At 37.5% G+C, this 21,375-nt stretch overlaps 1 protein-coding gene across 2 annotated transcripts; it reads right to left on the bottom strand.

The window, feature by feature from the left end:
* Positions 1–131: 131 nt before the first annotated feature.
* st7l (suppression of tumorigenicity 7 like) lies at positions 132–20,013 on the bottom strand. 2 transcript variants are annotated; one of them, XM_014335976.2, is made up of 15 exons: positions 19,814–20,013; positions 19,380–19,462; positions 18,718–18,877; positions 18,580–18,634; positions 17,902–18,017; positions 17,653–17,758; positions 17,080–17,168; positions 16,602–16,702; positions 16,366–16,480; positions 16,166–16,238; positions 15,982–16,084; positions 7,775–7,925; positions 7,222–7,314; positions 6,982–7,121; positions 132–4,746 (listed from the first exon to the last, which is right to left on the bottom strand). In XM_014335976.2, the coding sequence occupies exons 1-15, from the start codon at positions 19,980–19,982 to the stop codon at positions 4,651–4,653; spliced, it is 1,650 nt and encodes a 549-aa protein (XP_014191462.1). In that variant the 5' UTR covers positions 19,983–20,013; the 3' UTR covers positions 132–4,650. The 2 variants fall into 2 exon arrangements, with proteins under 2 accessions (XP_014191462.1, XP_005929793.1); XM_005929731.3 differs by having other exon boundaries at positions 17,653–17,731.
* Between the last annotated feature and the right edge of the window lie 1,362 nt (positions 20,014–21,375).

Here is a 21,375-nt window from a genome sequence, read left to right as displayed (position 1 = left end):
TTATTGTTCAGTGTTAGACAAATATTTTTTTATTAGCATAACAAGACTGATGGTAGTCTTAGATAGCGTGAGAAAAAGAATCACAAAATATCTTTAATTTGAAATATAACAATTTATTTAGTAATTTCTTGATCGACCAACTATTAAGCTGTATAAACAAAGAAATTTCTATTAATATATTGTTGATCTTCAAATTAGTCATAGTATCTGTGCTACTTTGTCCTCCAGTGTGGGTCACCCAGTTGAAGTCTGTAAAAATAAAAGGAGTGGCATTGCAGGCATTCACTGCCATCGCAGTGATATCAAATGGTTTAACAACATTTCAGAGCTAAAATGGTCTCAGGGGACAGTGTGGTCCACATGGATGCTTCACATTCATGGGAAGCAGAAGAAAGAAATTCCATAATCCGTACTCACAAACTGTAATGACTCAAGAACAATTTATTGCTATGCCACTTTTAAACCAAACATGTTTATTTTAGCCTTGCTTGACAAGTACTCCAGTCTAAGTCGTTGCACTCCGATCACATATACATCTGTGACTTGCCTATAGTAATATGAGAAACATGCTGATACGCATGCATGCTGAAACCGTTGCACTGTAGAGCGCTTTGGAAATGAAAATTATTTTTTAAATGAAATGTCCCAACAGTTTCAGTGTTGTTCTTGGAAAAGAAGATCACCCTTATGACCCCATCAGGAGTAATTAAGGGTTTTATGTGGACATGAAATTGGACTCGACTGTAGCTGCTATAGTTTATTACTTGCCAAGTGATATCTTACAGATTTGTTACTGGTAAAAGGAGTAAAATTTAGATATAAATCAAAATGTATGCATGTAAAGGCCAAGGAACAGACTCTTTAAAACACTTAGCCTTATTTCAAGTATCTACTTCACCACCAAATCTATAGTAACAAGCAAAAAACCAAACATTTCAGATTTTAGTGCCATTTTCAAGAAAACTTGAGTTGGGCAGCAGCTGTTACTGCAGCAGGAAGAGCCTGTGAATATTTTATAGCTGCTGTGACACTTTTTCCCTCACAAAATACAATTTATCTTTTGGAACAAGTAAATCCACCATTAACCTGAATCAGCATTCACGATGCAAACAGTGCAAACAATGTCATCTTACATCCCAATCATACACTGCAGGCCATGGATAAATTGTTGAGGAGGTGCAGGAGGAGTATAAGCAGCAGTAAAGATTTAGGGTGAGGACATTCACATTCAATATGTGTGACAAAACCAGGTTTGCAATAAGACAAGTTTACTCTTGTAAAGCAAATAACATTAAACTAGTCTGATTTAAGTGTTATCTTTAGACCTCAGCATGCATTGCCATGTCAATTTCAGCATCGCCAGCAACCAATAATTAGCAAACAGCAAAAAAGCTGCGCTACTCTTAAGCAAATAACCATAGCAATACACATGAAAACAGTCAGTAGTTACTTATTTTGCCAATCAAAGAGACATAACCCGAAGGGTAAAGAAGGAACGGGATTACATGCTATTCGTCCAAGTGAAATTTTGAAAGATACGTATGTTAGGAAACACAGCAGTGCACTTACCTTGGCTGAAGAAGTCCTCAGGAAACATCCCTTCCAGTTTTAACTGAATTCTGATATGGAACGCCAGGACTAAGGCCAGTCGATGAAACTGATAAATATCAGTTACTGCGGCAACATAGGATCAGATAGATTGAGCTAACAGTCAAATCATGTAATAAAAATCTAGATCGCAGTTGTTTTCAGCAGAGCAAACCAGTGTGAAGTGTGAAAGATGAAGTATATACTGTAATCAGTTATAGTCTATCACACGTGAGTGACAGGTTATGTCAAATGCAATGGACACGTTAGAATATTGGACCAATAGAACTGTTAGCGCTGTGCCATGTTGCTTATATAAACGCACTGGGTGGTCATGATGAAATATGCATAACACCTCATAATGTCAGAATTTATAAGTTACAAAACCACATTTCACTTGGTGCTTTTTTGGAAAGGGTCGATGTGAACACAGTGGAACAGACCCATGGACAGACAAAACACATAAACTGTTGTGAGCAGTATGTTCTTTCACTCCCAGAAGCAGATTTTCAAGAGTCTTCAGTCCAACACATACTGTATGCAGCCTTCAGGGACATGCTTGGACTTGGCACAGATCCCACTCCACAAGAGTTTGTTCATTTATCATGCCGGTGACCTTACTAGATTGATAGTGGGGTATTAAAAACTCTTATTTAGTGGGTCAACTGTTTAAGGTATGCACTAAGGTCATGCATCACCACCATAAATGTATTCATTAAACAGTTTTCCACATGGATTTACCCCCCCTCATTCAAGTTTTTAATTTTGTACTAACCGTACCGACTGTGGTCATAAATGTAAATGTTTCAACACAAATGCATTTTCCTTTTTTCTTTCTTACATATTTTTCCTGTCATCTTGACCTTGAATGGCTCTGCCACGAAGGTCCGTGAGCAATTCAAGTTTCGACATGCAGCATGAAACCACGCTCTGGCACTCTGAGCAAACACTTGAGGTCCAGTCAACAGTCCTCAGCAGACTTATTCATTACTGCTGCACACCACTTAAGCGCGAGTGTATGGAGTATGATTATGGCATCAAAGGTTCAGCAGGAACATGCCACATTAAAGCATCTGCTGATGGTGGCAGAGTAGTATAATCATAATGCTGCGCAAAATGGCTCTTGGCTAAATATAGCAGTAGCTGGATGCCAGAGTAAGTGTCTTTCAATAAGACACTAGAGATTTAAAAAGATGGAGGAAAATGACATCAGCTGTGCAAAGGACCGCATTTATGTCTCATTTTATCAGCTAAGCCATTGGCCGTGCCTCTGTAAGCCGTTTTCAACAAATCATCAAAAAATAAAGCTTGCTTATAGGAAACACAACTTTGCCTTGAACAGGGTAAATCTGGGGCCTTTTGCAACAAACTCAAATCAGAAATATGACAAAAGCACAGAAAGGTCAATGAAAGACTAATTTATTTTGTTTTGCTTTCAAACTCATCCACGCGTAGTTACAGTTGTTCACAGATCCTCCTGTCTTCAGCATACTGTTAAATTTCAGCTGCACACTAAAGATCCTTTGTGTGTCACACATTTAAATAGACAAATACTTAAGATCAAGGTAAAACACAGAATGCAGTCTAAGTAGTCAGAGTTTGGAGTAGGTCTGAATGATGTGTTTGTGTGTTCCCTTGCATAATAACCAGCATGCCCTTTTTTTGCTTTTGTTTTTCATTGTTATACTGATTCCATATAACATTTCTATAAAAATGACCCTTTAAGCATTTTTTCCCAAACTGAGTCTATCATACTGCAGGTGTAATAAATACCAAACAGGCTTTTAATCACTACACAGTAGTTTAGCTATGTAATGATCTAAAAGGCACTTTTTAAAATTATTATAACATTTTCTTTCACGTAAGGTGGAAAGCTGTCACCGTGATGTCAGGATATCTGAGAAAAAACTGATACCTGAGATTTAAGAAAATTATTTAAGTAAATTTGTGGTTTTTAAAACTTTCTATATTACCTGTATAAGTTTTCTATGAATTAAAAACAGGTACATTTGTTTCCTGTTGTTATGTTTCAATAAGATCTTTCAATGTATAGCTCTAATAGAGCATATTTAATTTAATACAAAAAAACAACCTTTCACAGAAGAAAACATTAGCTTAATTATACCAATTCAGACAGTCATCAAAATGTTAGTAAAGTAAGGAAAAGGAAATTCTGCCCACTCTAAATGCATATCAGCAGGCAGTTGAAGTGACCAACTTGACATGTTTGCCTAATGATAGATCGTGAGGGTTATTGCCCCAAGTTGACCTTACACAGAATTTAGAATTGTTTTAATTTTTGTTATTGAAGATGTTAAATTGCCTATGCTGTGTGATTTTAAGTATGATTGCTGACCGCTGATGATCCTATTTACATTTTGATGATGCAGTGGTTACCCCAGAGATGTAGTGCTGAGATATTCAGCCTTAGCGACAATAGTTGAACTGCACAGGCATTGTATACACTGCAGTCCCTCTGAGGTTATAAATCCTGCCTCTGTTTTAGGAGGCCTCAGACGTTTAAATCTGCCCTGCTAGATGTGTGTGAGGGTCGATATAGCCCACTGAATGGCATCTTTTTGATTACACAAAGAAAAAGAATATGTTTTGTTTGCAAATGGGCAGGAGACCCTTTATGTACACATTTTTTCTTCCATACACAGGCAAAACCAAATTTTAATTTTTCTTTTTTTTAATCTGAATTTACTCAGGAGCTCCTCTCACCGAGGCATTCTGGATTATTGAAAAATGCTGGATTTCCCCATTCTAACAAAAGTGAATGACCCTATGAAACTGTTGCAAATGGTATTCACCAAATGTGTTCTTGGAAAAACTGACTATTGGAAGAGTGTGGGAGAGCATCTTAGAAGTAGTATTACTGTGTTGATACAACTTCAGCCAACATACGGTAATCAGTAACAATGCAGCAAGTGGGCAGTAATGCTGAAGACAGGAGAGAAAACACTTTTTGTTCAAGGGTTTGGTGTGTGTGTGTGTGTGTGTGTGTGTGTGTGTGTGTGTGTGTGTGTGTGTGTGTATGCATTGTGTCTGTGTTAGACGGGGTCAGATCCGAGTCAGCTGGTGCCAAAAACTGGACGGCATGAAGCTTTCCATCTTGTCTGCGAAGAAACCCAGGGGTGCAAAGAGTGTGCTGAAGAACTGAAAGTAAGAAAAGGCAGAATTGACTTCCGGTCAACGGTTTGTGAAATTTCTTCCATTTCAAATTAATATTACTACTTCATAACATATCTTTTTGAATTCCATTTAACATTGGACTTCAAAACTTAAAAAAAAAATGTATTATGTGTTTTTTTATATATACTTTGAGTTACATTCATTTAGAAAAGATTACAAAGTACTGCTGTTACACACAGTGAGAAAAGTACACAGATTTAAATAAAGTAAATAGAAACTACTGTCCTCTAGCTCACCCCTTTTAAAATGGCAACCTAACATAAAAAGAAAAGAAAAGAAAATTATATAAGAATTCTCCACAAGCCTGACTTTTATATGCTGGGATGTACAGTTGACTGCTTAGCTTTTTTTTCTCCCTATAAATCAAGCTGAAGTCATTCAGCGCTGCAAATGCAAAGCACAGCTTACAGTTTGGTGCAGTCAGAGTCAAAGGCGGAACATATTTGTACATTTCCTCAAGAAAGCAGCATCATCCAAGATTGATCATTTTACAAACTGCATTCGTGGAAAGATCACAGATGGATCACTACATTTAAGCAGTCTCTCTATAAACTTTATGTTATCCATGATTTATGAGAGACACTTTCGGACAGCAGTATCAACAACAGTCACTCTTACAGCTTCACCATCTTCAAGTGAAAAAATGAAAAAAGTAAATAAACTACAGTATTTATTGCCGCTGGGAAAAGCTGCAGACTTACCCATAAAAAGTAAATAAAAGATTCTTAATAACCTTTGATAGTATGATTTGAGCAATAACAACAAAAGGCAAACGATAATAAAAAGCTACAATCAGAATTTATTATAATATAGAGATAAGACTGCAGAAATAATAACCTCTTTTAAGTATATTTTTTGGTGGCAGCTTTGAACCTTTATTGTTATAGGACAGTAGTGAGAAGACAGAAAGCTGAGGAGAGAGAACAGAGGGAAGGTATGCATTAAATGGCTCAGGGTGGATTCGAACCAGGGCTACTAAATGTACACTGACCACGTCCATCTCTTTATGACCACAGGTTATCCATCTTCCGATGGCTGCTTCCAGCAGCTTAATGTGCTATTTCACAAAACTCAAATCATGTCAAACTTTAATATCACAATGAGGTCTCAGTACTAAAATAGCCTCTACAGTCACCGGATCTCAGTCCAGTAGAGCACCTTTGGGATGTAGCTGAGAATCAGATCACGAATGTGCAGCCAACAAATCTGCAAAAACTGTGAGATCTTATCATCTCATCACGGACCACAATCTCTGAGGAATGTTTCAGGCACCTTGTTGAATCTATGCCACAAAGAATTACGTTATGATGCAATTTAAATGCTAGCTAATAATAATAGTTAGATGTCCTCTGAAATATTACAATATGAGGTCGTGCTAAAAGTGTGTTTGATACACTTAAAATCCAATTAGTAAAAGTGGCGATCCACAGGTAAGAAAAACACGCGGACTGTCACGACCACCAAAATCCGCCGCGTTTTCCTGCTTTTAAGAGCAGCAGATTCATTTTTCCTCAGAAGGCAGTGAGTACCTCTGTGTTCCTCTCTCATTGGTTTTCATGCACTCTATCTGAACATCTGAACATTACACAAACCAGACTAGCCGGACTGGCTGTAAAAGTCCAATCTGCACCCAATCTTTCCCATAACAAAAGGAACAGAACTAGATGTTCTCAGAGACACGCTTCAAGACTAAAAGGCCCTAATAAACAGGCTGACCATAAACAAAAGATTAGCCAAAGTAAGAAGTTTGCCAAACTGGCTAAAACACATAACACAACACTTCTATAATACACAAACACAAAATGAAGCAGTGCAAGCATCCATACGTTCTAACCTTTAAGGCTGCATGTTTGCTGTGGCTTTAAACTTGTATTTTTCAGCTCTTCCCACTGATAGCTAAAGTTAGACTGTAACTTGTTATCATAAACACTGACTTTACAAGCCTTCGACTCCCATGAGCCTCCAGTGTTGCTGACAGTGATAGAAGGCAGCAATTACCAAAGGAACTTAGAGGTTCGGGTTACCAATAACACCCATTAAAAAATGAGACCCAATGGTCAAAGCTAAAACTGGTCAGCCAATAACCCTGAAATCTGAGTCAAACTCATGATAACATTAAAAATTTCAGTGATAAGAAATCTATAAATTCAAACCAAACGTGTTTGAGATGAAACTGGGAAGTCAAGCAATACCACTTACTGCTTTGGCAAAGACACCCATTAGTTCAGGAAACTGATGTGTGAGCATGGCCAGCATGGCAGTGAAAGAGCAAAGGCCTGCTGTGAAGAGGATGAAGAAGGGAAGCTCTTTCTTTGGGTACACAGACACCTCGTGGAAAGCTGGAGAAAATCGAGTCAAAAAGAGAAACAGTATCACAAGCAGGGCAGATGAACTTTTGTTTTAAAGAGACGAGGTTTTGAGTAGATTTAATGTACTTACAGGGCAGTAGTTCCCTATCTGCTGTTTCTGTGCATCCTGGGTACGGGTAAAAGAGGTGACCCTTCTCCAGTGGGTAGGGAATTATTCGGAAAGCTGCAGAATACAGTCGAAGGGGAAAAGCAGGACATTAAATCTGGATGAATAACACACCACAAACTATGCTTAAGTGCAGCTATTTAAAACACAAATACGGAGCAATTTTCGGTAAACCATTTAAGTTGGATACAAGATACTGACATCCGGATAAAATATAACAATAATATTCTTCTTGTGATGATCTCATCCACTTATAGCAATGCGTATTTGTGGGTGTACTGTGAATACATGACTTATGACACAATGATAAAAAAAAAAAAAGACAGGGCAGCTGACTAGTAAAGCTGTACACCTGCAAGGCTGTAGGTTCAAAACCAAAAAGAGAAGTAGCGTTTCTAGTATAGTGTTTTCAAAGTACAGGCTAGGTTGGGTGACAGCTTACTAACATGAAAGAAAGCAAATGAGAACCTAAAACATTTATATCTGAAAAAATAACCATAAAAAGAAAGGTACATACTGCCCTCCCAGGTGCAGTGTAGTAGGTTTAAGGCTCCTTCTGCCCTCTTCCAGTGCTGCAGATGGAAGAAAGCATATGCTACTGCCTCACTGTCACCCCTCTTCAAGATGTGCTCTGGAGGCAGGATCAAGCTCTTCATCTCTAATAAGTACTACAAATAGGAAGTGGAAAAAATACAGGACTTCTGTTCAGTATCTGGTCTTTTTGGTACCTTTATATCTTCATTTCTCATCCTTCACTCAGCTGTACTGTTTAGTTTAAATTTATTGTCATACTGTGATCAGTTGCACAAACAACATGAACTCAAACGAGCACATTGCACATTATGTTTAGTCAGTGATTCAGATTTCCACCTTTTTTTTACATTAGGATTTACTCAGGCATAACGAATGAAAACGTGTTTTTCAAATAGCTTTAAATGACAAAAAATTGCATAGATTTCTGATCCACAATGTAAGACTGACACTTCTTTTCTTCTATGGGAACTAACTGCACATAGTCACGCTCATAAAAGACCATTCTGAGCAAAAAAACATCCTGAATTTGTTCAGTTACCGACTTCTTTCAGTATATTTTTGAATAAGAGCAAGAATAATAAAGCAGTTAAAACAATTTCTATTCTGATAGATGGTAAGATAATGACCTGAAATTGAATGACAATTTGACAAATCAGCAGACAACTGCCTTACTGAATCACAGTCTGGGTGTTGTCTGAGGAAGGCACTGTGGACATTGGACAACATTTTGGGACTTTCGATGCAGCCGGCACACATGTCTATGACAGCAGACACAGCAGATTTATGACGCACCTTAGATGTAAGCTGATGGTTCTGAGATTGCATTTGGACAAATGGACTGTTAACAACACGCAACCAAAGTCTGCTCAAAAGTACAACTACTGGAAACAGAAACCAGGAAAATTAAAGTAAACAAAATCTTATCCAGTGCCCACAAACACTGATGAGTGTTTGGGTTTAAAAAAAAAAAAAGATTCCTTGTGGTCCCAAATAACTTCATGCAGCTTCAATGTTGTCATTCATATTTTCTCGTCATTTCTCAATGAGTACTTTTTGCTCTATTGTGCAAATCCCCCAGGCTAACTCCCTGTGGAATGTAATCATATTCTGTACATGTGAGGTATTTATCTAGAACCTCATTTTGCAATTGTTCAAGGTGGAAGGGAAAAGTTTTCCAAAGGTCTCACTCTCTCTATATACGTGAGTCAGTGTATGTGTGTTATTGTTACAGTACAGTAACATCATTCCATGAATGTGTAACATGCCCAACTTGCTTCTATTCTCTTGGCCTACTGCATAAGTTTGTCCCAGTGAGTCAGTTGGTTCACTGAGCTGACAAATCCCAGAGTTACAACCTATAGAACTTCCTCTCTCTCACTCTGAAATAGAAGAAATCGAGCTTTTAGAGTACATACATCAATATATTGTGCAGAGCTTTTTCTGGGGGGGCGGGGGGTAATAAATGTTTTTAAAGGTCTATATCCGTCAGCATAGAAGTCCTTAATGTATACCTATTGACGCCGATGAATGTGACAATCTATGCATTTCATGTCTGTGGTGCCCAGTGTGGCAGGGGTCTGTTTTAAACAACATCCAAGTGCAGTGCTGGGGCCCCCTGGGCTGGATTCCCGAGCGGCCAGCTTTGCAGTGCTTTGGATCTCAAACTGACACTTTGGGAAGGTTACCCCACAGCTAATCCTGTCTAATCCCTTCCATGGTCACAGGTTCAGTCATCCATCCATCCATCTAGCCAGTCAGACCATGCAGCTTCACCATCCCTGACCCTGTCCCCTACCCCCATCCCCATAATCACTTACTACCAAGGCTCATCATTGTCTTTCTCCAATTTGTCTTTACATATGTTCAAGGCCCTATAACTGCTACCTGTGTCACCCATTTTTCCTACTGCCTGTAGCTGCACATCATTTTCTCTCTTTCTCAGTTGACATGTAGATTCTTACATTTTTCATCACATGTTATTTTTAGACACCTATACATAGCTGTACAAAAAAACTTGCAAATTTACACCTATGTTACCTCTGTCCTTCTCATCTCTCATACCTCTCAGCTTCACGGATAAAGGCTCAATTAAGCAGGTTACCATCATAAAGCAACACTTAAGTAATCATCTGTATTTCACAGGATTTTAGTGGACTGTACTGTCTTGCAGTTTTTCTCCATCCATCCTGACATTTTCTGTAACAGCAATCGGCAGCCAAGAGACAACCAGAAGGTGCTTGTTTGCCCTTCTCACTTATCCTGTCTGACTTACTTACATCAGCTCTACTCGGTTCAGCCAAGGCACTTGACTGTCTTCATCTTCTTCCTTCCTTTATTCTCAGCACAAACATTTCACCATGCTCTATTCCCTCTCAGAGGAGAGGCAGCTAGCCAGCTTGACCACCACAGACGAAACCTATCACTGGTTTATTGTGGTGGATTATAAAACCTCCCTAACTGCTATAATAATTCACATTAATTTTATGTAACACAACAAAGGATAGCATAAAATAGAAGAAAGAACTTAGTGAGTATGGAAGCAAGCTTTAATTCAGACCATTTATCAGCAAGAAAGCCAAGTCGTTCATTCAGTAAAACAGGTTGTTTTTTCGATTATTATTATTTCCTGTATTTCAATATATTTGAGCTTAAAACATCAGCTGATTTTATAAAAAAATCAGACACTAAGAACACTATAAAATATACAGGGATATTATACTTAAAATGTATTAATTGAGGACAGGCATTCAATTTTCTTTAGGTGTAGGTGGCATCAATAATCCTAAAGGTGAACTTTTAAGGAAAAGCAGCTCATGCAGCAATACAATGACATAAGCATAGATGTTCTTCTACAAAAGAACAGTAAAGAAGAACAAAGGTGGGGTTTTAGAAGAGTTAAGTCAAAATCCTGACTAATAATCGGGATGGAAGGATCTAAAGCAAGCAGTGCATGTAAGAAACACCACCAACATCCCACAGTACCTCGTAATGTTGCTATAGTAAAGATTCACAAACTTTTAACGATCCTGTTCCTTGTAAATATTTCTGTCTAATTTTTTAACTGGGTTAACCGCAAGTACTTTTAGGTATTCCGAGAAAATGTGATGATATTTTGGTCAATATTCATTCAGAAATTAGGACAATTCTAAAAGATTCACAAACTTTCAAGCACCACTGTATCTATACATATTTTTTAGTAAAACCTGAATATTTTTGCATGGATTTTTATCTCTGTTGTTAATAATGAGTGGAAAGTACATGGCACACATATGTCTGGGTGTTTCTATGTTTTAAGACTAACCATTTAGAGTGGCTGGCTGCTCAGCTGTCCTTCCTTGCATGCCATGGCATTAGAACTGGTGACACCTCAGTCACACCCCCACCTCCCTGTTCTGCAGCCTTCCTCTGCACTCCCTGTCGCCTCTTTGATGAAGGGATTGAATTTCATGTGTTCTCCTTTCATCCCTGGGCAGTCATAAGCTCAGAGCATAACTCATAAGCTTCCTTTTGATTCTAATCTGCGGCACTTTGCCGCACACAATGAAGCACAGAGGCAACATTGCCATCAACCCTGTAGTTGTTTATAATTTTTGGCCAAACATATGAACAATGGAAAAACACAAAGAAAAGTTTAAAGTTTTTAAAAAAATGTAAAATATATAATTTTAACAAACATTGACACTAGCTACTTCATCTTGTGCCACAGGTAAGGGAACTTATATTTGTCCCCAAGTGGGCGAAACTTAAGCCACAGTCCAATTCCTGTAACTACCCCATTTTTGTCATCTGGATGAAACCTCGTCCATCTTAATTCAGAACAAACTCAAATGCTCCTATTCCGTCTCAATTTACAAACCAAAAAGCCAATTTCAGTGATACACTAAGAAAAAAACTCTGGTTTTCTGAGCCTTGACAGGCAATCTAGAGGAGAGAATGTCATTGAGAATTGGGTGAGATAAAAAACTGCCATTTAAAGTGGGGTAAACTAGCAAAGTAAATAGGCCTGGGTCGCTTTGAGCGCTTCAGATTGAATGCATGTTAGCAAAAATGGTAGTAAAAATAAATGTAAAGCAGATTTAGCAAGCAGGGACATTTGATCAGTTATCCAAGCATCTGGGAAACTGTCAGTTTCTTAACCACTGGCTGCTAGAGAGGATAACTGGAATGGACAGGCAGATGTAGAAATGAGTGGAGGATAAATAGAAGAGGACAAGAAGATGAGGAGGAGAAGAAAATAGAAGTGAGCAAAAGAGAAGAGGAGGAAATTAGATGGATGAAGAGCTGGTGAGGAGAAGGGGCTGAGCGAGAGCACTGAACCAGCTGTGCAAATGAAGTGTGTGTGTGTCTGTATATGTAGATTTTTGTGTGTGCATAGCCTTTTAAGCAGTCTGAATGAACTCATGTGATGTAGCCTGGTATTATATTCATATATAATCTGCTTGGCATGCTTGATAACACACTCGCCACTTAATGCTTGGCCCAACAATGCTCCTTCAGTATTCCAAATCTGTGTGTGTACCACAGGCTACTGCACTGTTTTTATTGTTTGACTGTACGGATGGTAACGACAGTCTGACTAAAGTCAGTTTGGACAGAAATGAAAGCATGATCATAACGTTTGGCACATCTTCTCATTATACAGAGAATAAATTCTGCTGACTTTGACTTCTTCGAGGAGTGCCAGTAGTTCAATGTTTATTACATTTGTTTTTGAGAAGTAGCTTGAAAATCCAAAGGACTGCAATGGTGGTGATCTCATCTATCAACCTAGGATGATGATCTTTTGGCTGCAGTGAGAAATACTAAAGTATGCTATATCAAGACCTACACAAATATATTTTAAGTCCTCAAAGCACAAGTTGTTATACTATACTTACTTAATTCTTCACCTGCTGCCATTAATTGTTTTCCAGTGCTCTGGAAAAAAGAATTTATGGCTAGCACCCTTAATCAATTGTAGCCTCACAAAGTCACAAGCATGACTGTAAACTATGAATTAGTTTGGTTTGTTGCTACTACTTGAGGTTTAACACATCATTCAGCTGCTGGGGGCTTATGATGTATCCTGTGCTCACCTCAGGTGTTGCTGTTAGATTTTTTTTTTCTTATGTAGGAAGAAATTGGTTACTTATTCTTTTGCCCAATGATTTCTCTAAACTTTGGATAACAACAGCCAAAGCCCCTCTACTCTGCTTGCACCGGTTGAGTGCAATACTATCTGTTCTGGAGTCTTTACAGTAACAAAAACATACTCCCCTTCTCTTATCAAGCCAACGATAATGCATCTTCTGTGGTCTCACGTACATGCTTTAGTTTATTGCTTCTTTTTTTAGTGCGTTTAATGTTGTCTGAAGTTTATCTGAAATGTGTAGATGCTTTGGTAGGACTAAAACATTAGATGTAATGTGGAAAGATCATTAAAAAAACATTAAATCTGTACTGAAACCAATTACTATAAAAAAAAGAGGAATGACTCTGATAACCATAAAACCACTTTCAGTTCAAATGGGCAGATGTTGATTGTTTTGAGACTTTGTCTTTGAAACAGTTCTGAAATTTTCATCAGCTGATGGAAACACGATGGTGTGATCTGGCCTGTATAGTTCTTGTATTAGAAACTTTGCCAAAGCAACAGTAGTCCTACAGCTGAGGAAACTAAACTCAGATGTTCTTTTTTTTTTAAGCCTCATGCACCAAATCTGCTTTTGGTGACAACAAGCCCGCCCATTTAAAGAGGCCAAAGGAGTCGCAGGTGCACTCATCTCTTAGACATGCCAGACAACACAAAGCAACACCCCCTCCTTCCCCACTGTTGCATTTCCATACCCAGTGCTCTGCTATGAGAGCACTGAGTATGCACCAGATTCCACAGTCAAATGCTGAAAGACGAGCTGTCCAATAATCCTCCATGAAAGGTGTGTTAAAATTTCATAATGTCATTTAGCCATTCACCTAAATTCAAAGAAGTCATTTTGACAAAGTTGGCAGTGTGACATTCAGACTGTCTGTTTGGCTCAAACAAGGGATGAGGGGATAAGGGAACATGAGAGGATAAGAAACAGGATGAGGGTATGTGATGAGAGGAAAGAGGACGGCTGCCTCTGGGCAGAATGGGAAGGGAGCAGTTGGAGAGATATTGAAGATGAGGGCCCTCACTTTAAAATCAAAGGCTGGATCAAAGTGCTGGCTGATGTTTCCCCCTCCATGCATGCAAACACACAGCTTCTCTTTCTCTCTCTCAGAATAGGAGTCTGTGAAATGAAATAACACCACACTACAAAGGCTGAACTGGGACAAAACTCTGCTGCATCTGGTTGTGTATCAATCTGTGCGCATATGGACGTGTGACATCTAAACCTGTGGGAACTGATGTGAAAAGAGATATGCAGCTAGAGTCCCATATTCTCCTGGTCCAGCTGTAGACAGAGCTGTGATAATATGACCAACTGATCACCAAGTTAAAAAATATTCAGTGCACTAAAACACTGGTAAAAACAATATAGACTTGATACCAAAAATAGTGTTCTGACTTAAGAAAATGAAATATGCTGATCAAATTTGTATACGTTGTATAATAACTACAACAATAATAAAGATATATAAATATTAATATAATAACAATCAAAGTGAATATGCATACTGTAGAAGAATTTTAAATGTGGATAAAATCCACGATCTAGAGATGACACTACCAGTGAGAAAATAACCTTTACTGACATCTCCTGGTGAGCCAGCAGCACAGAACGAATGGAATGAAAGCTGCTGTAGTTGCACCACCTATTACAGTCAAAATAACTCACTTGTGATTGACTGACTGTTTACTTTACTGTCTGCTTTTCCTGTTTGCCCTGAATGGGACCTTTACGAGTGGCAGCCATGTGAGTATTGCGTGATTAGACCAGATAGAGGCAGTGAAATTGAAAGTAACGTCAAGCTAAATTTCTGCCTTTTGTTTGTATGCCTCCCCTTACAGGTAAAGTTGCAGTTTACGTCCATGTCTGTGCAGACTCATGTAATATATGAACTCAAGACTCTGAAATAATTTAATATCTGGGCAACAAACACTAGTATCACAAACTGAGTATCCATTCAATTGTGAAATCTGGTCAGAATTTCCTCTTTAGTTCATTAGCTGAAAAAGCTGTTTTTTCAAAATATTAAGGTGCCACAGTGAAGCTGTCCTTTGACCTTTTGCCTCTTAAATTCCAGTTTTTCATCATTTTCATCTATATAAGGCAATGGTGAAATTTTGCAATAGAAAGTGACCAAAAAACATTTTTTGTGAGGTTAGAGTGACTTTTGACTTTCATCACCTCTTACTTCATACTCATACTTCCAATTCCAAATGATGTTGTGTCCAGTAAAACATGATGGATAAACAGAACTATCCATCCAATAAAAAAAGAAGAAAAAAAAAAACAATCCACCAAACCACTTGTGGCACACGGATGAAGGGCGTGAACTGACAGTGTTACAATGATACAAGACCGTTTGTTCAAAAACAAATGTTTTCTCAGTGTAAAGACGCTTATTATTATTTTAACAGTACATCTCAGTTTTTATATATGATAAGAAATGTTGCTGTAGTACAGAGAACTCTATCAGCACCAAAAATGTCTAAAATTACAATATTTAACATACCCCCCTCAACCCGATCCAAAGAAAGTTCCATAGTAGATAGTGAAAGAGAGTTGAGGAAAAAAAAAAACATACAAGAAATGTTTTGTTTTCGGTGTTATTGTTTATCTAATTAGGGTGGCGATCTTTACCAGTAGAAAAGCTGTAAAACCAATGAAAATACAGTAAAAAGTGGGCACCACTTTATCTCAGTAGGTGAGCAGGCGACCACATGCCGCACGGCAGCGGCCCAGGTTTGAGTCGTACCTGCGACCCTTTGCTGAGTGTCTTCCCCCTCTCTTTCTACCCAAATTCCTGTCCTGTCTAAACTATCCAATAAAAGCCGGAAATGTAAAACAAATGCAAATAAACCCCAAAACAGTTAAAAATGCAAAATCTATGCCCTCCTTCAGATTTTCCAAAGCCGTCCAGTGGGTTGGAATGGAGTCTCTGGTGGGGCAATTCTGGCCCCGGGCTTTGTGTTTGACAGCCTGGTTTAAAGATCATCTGGTCACTAATGTATGTTTTCATTCAGGATGAAGACCTATGTTTGCTGTCAGATAAATGACTGACCTTTGGCACGTGGGGATTGAACTCAACGGCTCTGTGTATGGCCTCCACAGCATTCATCTCTGCTGTGCTTAGCCCCCGCCTGGATGCTGCCTCTGGTGAAAACCTAAGAAATCACATCTCACATTCGTGACAAAGTTAGGGCAATCACATACAACAACTGAAGCTAACAGAAAAAATAACTTACTTATCTGAGACAGCCCGTGCTTTCAGCAGCGCAGATGTATAGCATATAGTAGCTGATTTTGGCAAACTGATATCTAAAGTAGAAGCAGAAGTTGTGTTTATGTGACTGGGCATGCAACTCAAATGACTGACCTACTTTGTGCAAAATCATGGTATGTTGATATTCAAAAGTAATTAAATATTTGTTGAGTTTAGTCTTACCGTCATATTTTGCAAGGACTGCTTGCACATCAGCATATGCCTGAAGCTCTAGAAGAGCCTCAAGGAGGTTTTCGTGTATATTTAACATTCCCAACAATGGGAACTCCTTCATTAACTGTACAGAGATAAAACATATTAAGGTTCACAGTTTTAGGCACAGTAAACATGTCGACTTAGTAACATACTTTCTGTGACAAAACAATAAAGCAGTAAACATGTTTAAAGGTGATACTCACATCTCTCATCATTTTTACTGCTTCTTTAATTCGCCCCAACTTGCGTGCACACATTGCCAATCTGCGTTTAATATATACTAGTAGGTTGATATCTTTTCCTGCTGTATTGCAAAGAGAAAATATTTTACTGCAAAGCAAAACAACCATGAGTTTAAAAAACAAAACAAATTAAACTGTATTGTATATGAATATCACGCTACATTTTGTGGTCCAATGTAGAGCACTCATGTTATCTTGGAGCTGTAATTCTTCCATCATGAGAGGGAGTGTAAAACAAATAATACACTTTGCTGTATTATATCTATCTGTGGCATATTGAGAGGTCCACACTGAAGTACTAAACTGCACAATGTGGGTAAGGGCATGCAGCACAAGCAGGATAAATATACAGTGTTGAGTTACTCTTCATCTACTGAGCTTTCTTTGTACTACTATGCCCTAGAGTACGTTATTGTAGTGCATTAAAAACCATCCTTACCAATACTTAGAGCTTTTTTAAAAAGGCGTTCGGCTTCTGTGATAGTTGTTGCTTCTTCCTCTGCTAGAAGCACATAGGCTGCAGCACATCTACACAAATGTACACAAGAAATTAATGTATTTATAAATAGCAATCCAAGCTGTTTTTTATAGTGCACAAGAAAATATTTATATTTACTCACAAATAAAAAATAAGAGATGATGTCATAACAAAGACAAAACTTGAGAATGGTAGCACCCTTAAAGACGCTAATATACTGTATATAAACATTATCATTGAAATATATTAATGCATTTAAACAAAAGTCAGCACAATAAAGACTCTTCAAAGATTATTTAATTATTACAAGTACCATACAAAGCTGTCTGAATTTACTTGTACTCTAAACTCTAAGTTCTCTAAATCTAAGATTCTAAACAGCAGCACCAACCTCAACCTCTTTTTCTCATTAATGTGATGGCAATATAACTGTAATACAGTCTCACTTTAATGAAGCCTAACACTGAGCATCTTGAGGTGCAAGGCGTCTAGAAATATGTATGGAGAGGTTCACTGTGTACGAGTAGAACTCACTGGTGGTTGATCTCTATGGCCTGATAAGCTGCTCTGATCCTGGCTTGAGGATTTCTCTCTCTCCAGGCCTTCTGCATCACTGTAAGAAGATGATCATCTAGGCTTACTGCAATATAGATGTGAGTTTATGGTATTGGTATACAAACCCGTAGTGCTTCACATCATAAAAAAAGGAATTTCTGGCACGTATTGCATGTATGCATTGATTGCATAGATTTGAGCAATTTGCCTCATCTTTGTATAACTCACCAGCATCCTCTGGCCTTAACTGCTGAGTTTCTCCTGTGAAGAAGGTCTGATGATCTTGAGCAGATAGGTTCATATCATAATATGTTAAGGGTTCCTTCCCAGTCACCCAGGTGTACCTGTGGTACACAGAGTAAAAATAATAGCTTCCATTTTATGGTTCAGTGAATCAAATGAAAAAAATAATACTTCTGCACTAAAGACAAAAAGTAGGTTTAAATCGTTACAAATCTTTAGAAAAATTCTGATATTATGAATTACTCATTTTAAAAGGTTATTTAACAGAAAAAAAATAATGTTCATATACATAGCAGCAGGCACTGGTTCGTGAAAGCCGCCATGTTGCCTCCTTGTCTTGAATACAGTGGCTAACATGGACATTGCCATTGTTCCTGATAAGTTTTATATATTTAGCCAAAGATTGGCCAGTATCAAGATAGTGTAGTATATCTTATAACATTCTTTTGATCTAAAAATCACAAATAGCTCTTTCAAACTATAAATGTCCATTTAATATTTGTATATTTTTCTCCTCCTCCACCACTGCTCCATCAATTAAGCTGACTGCAATCTGCAATCTACTGACATCAAGTGGTGAGATTTTACACACTTAACCTTTATGAAATTTAAATGTGTTTGAACAACATAATTATCTGAATAAAATCTTAAACAAACACATACCTGTTATATTCAGCTCCTCTAAAAAGATTCAAAGGATTTCGCCAGACCTTGCATTCTACAAACAGAGGTTGTTGTTACTGTTTACATAAATATGAATAATAATGCTATGATCGGCTGCATCATGTATTTTTTTTTTACCTGAAACACTGGGCCTAGGCTCTGCATCTCCATTAACTGATGAGAACAGACCAGTTGTGGAGCTGCTTTCCACTCCACCAAGCAAAGGACGCAGGTGGCTCACCGATACTTGTTCAATAAACGAAGTCCCATATTTACGAAAATACCACCATTCAAATATCTGTAATAAAAACATAAACGGTTAATATGCTTTTATTAATATGTGTCATTATACAGCCTGAACATTTGTATTGGTATTTGTTGCTGATTTTGTGCTAAATGAATCTTTAAATTGAGAGTGATGAAGAGCTAAAAAACTTAAAAAGCTAAAAATAATAATAATAATAATAATTAAAGGTTTATGATGAATTTTTTTGGTTCCTTCTGAACATAAGAAGGAATGAAAAATTTTATATTCTCATTCTTATAATGTTTCAAGAAGGGAATACTCAAAAAATTATTCATAATTACATAATAACTACTCTTTATATAATATTAAAATAAATAATGTAAGGTATATAGTATATTAATTTTTTTTTTTTTTTTTAAACATCTGAAAAGAATTATTGCTATCTGCGTCATATAGCATAATGCACTCTAAACCAAAACCTACGTTACAACTGAATGTATTAAAATGTGTTACGGTTAAAACGTAATTTATGGTGATAAAGAAATTAACTCACAAGGATGAGTCCAGAGATAAGAGAGGAGGTTCCAGTGAGAGCCACGTAAAATTTGGGTGTCAGTGTGTTTAAAAACACTGAAGCTGAAAGAAGAAAATAAAGGAGACACTTACGCCCAACAGTAGTTTTAATAAAAACCTTGAAAATATTCAACTTCGATGGTCTTTACCAGGTGACATTTAGCTCACAGTAGCAAACTTGGTAACACAAATCATCAACTACTTAATTTCGACTGCATTCAGTGTGATCTACGGTAGGAGAAAATGCAAAATGTGTCTGCCAATTAATATCTAAATAGAAGCTTTACTTTTAACCAGACAGTCGCCACTGTTCGTGTCTCGATAACTCAGACAGCGAGCTGTCAAACCACTGCTTTCGCTAAAGCTATACACCCGTAGGCTAACAATAGCTAGCTAGCATCTGCCTTAATTCACCTGAGGTAAGAGTTTCCTGAAGTTTCAGCGGACTCCACAGGACGTATATCATTATCAGCACCATCCCGAACCAAAGGAAGCACACATAAGTCCATGACCAAGAGAGCCAAGACTTCAGTTTCTCTGTGAATCCGGGAGACTGGGGATTACTGCCAGTGCTGTCCTCCATGTTTCTCCGGATGTCTGTAAACAGAGGAGTCACGTGACTACGGAGCACCAAGACTTCTACTTCGAAATCGTTGCAAGAAAAATGTTTCCCGAGGCTACAGAAAAACGTGTATGTATTTTTTTCCACACATATACACGCTATTTACTCCTCATCTAAACCAAAGAAACTATTATCACTATTAGAACGTATACTTTGCATACAAACGTCTTGCGACTGAATTTATTAATACTTACTATAAACAGCTTTATATTTTAAATACCAAAATACTGAAACTATTAATAAGCACTTCAAGAGCGCAAAACTCACCTCAGCTCACTCTGGCCAGTATTTAACTGTTAGAGAAAAGTGTTGTATTTTGTATATATTCATTAAAAAAAAATTTTTTGTTCTTTTTAAACGTACTCGAAGAAGTCTATAGTGCAGTAAAAATCAGATAAGGGTAGCATGACATATGTGTACTTTGATTACACAAACATTATGTAGGAGCAGGTGGTATTGATTTGTAAATAACTGGATACAAATATTTTCAGCTTTTGAAAAAAAATTTTTTTTTATCTTGTCTTGTCTGGCAGCGTTAGCAAACAGAATTCTGATCTGAATGCACTCGCAATTCTCATAATCGTAATTCTGATTGCAAAAGCTACTACAGTATATTTTTAACTAACTATGCACAGAAAGCAATGTGATTAGTAATGCAATATTTAGAATCTCCAAATATCATTACCTATGTGGTCAATACAGTCAATAGCAGTAAGAAACATAGTTTTATCACTTTCAGATCAATCAATTAATCTTGAAGGGAAGGACAGAGGTCAAATGTTAATACAGCTTATGAGTTCTGTATGTGGGCAATGCACACCACACTTCCAAAAAATCATAGTTATAAGGCTTTATAGTTACAGAGAGAATGACACACACACAAACTAAGCCAGCTTCCTTACCGGAGGTAAAACTATGGTTAAACAAAAAGGATACATTACATAACTACTAGAGCTTTAGCTAACAAACATTTACATAAGTATTTGTTTATTTTACTCAGATTGTAAAAGCAATGGGCTATGAGCAATGGGTAATGATGATTTCTTTTGCTAACTAATAATGAGGCCATTAAATATTATTTTATGGAAATATGCTTAGCAGTTATTTTGTTAATAAAACTCCTGTAGACCTTAATAAACCACTTTCTTGGTAGATACGGTGCTTAAGCTGTTATGAATATTTGCTGACGATAATTATCTTGGCCATTAAATGTAGCAAAACTGCAGGCAATCATTTCCCAGTTAATTTCCCTGCCCACACTGTCTGTTCCTATTCGTGGTCAGCAAGTGGGGCTATTACTCCACCAACCCATTGACTTTTGTTTCCATCATTGTACTGCAGGTGGAGACAATGT

This window comes from Haplochromis burtoni, unplaced genomic scaffold, assembly GCF_018398535.1.
Source record: "Haplochromis burtoni strain Fernald_Lab_line unplaced genomic scaffold, NCSU_Asbu1 Contig_125, whole genome shotgun sequence".
NCBI lineage: Eukaryota > Metazoa > Chordata > Actinopteri > Cichliformes > Cichlidae > Haplochromis > Haplochromis burtoni.
Note: the sequence above shows the minus strand (reverse complement) of the source record. Positions and strands in the feature narration are given on the sequence as shown.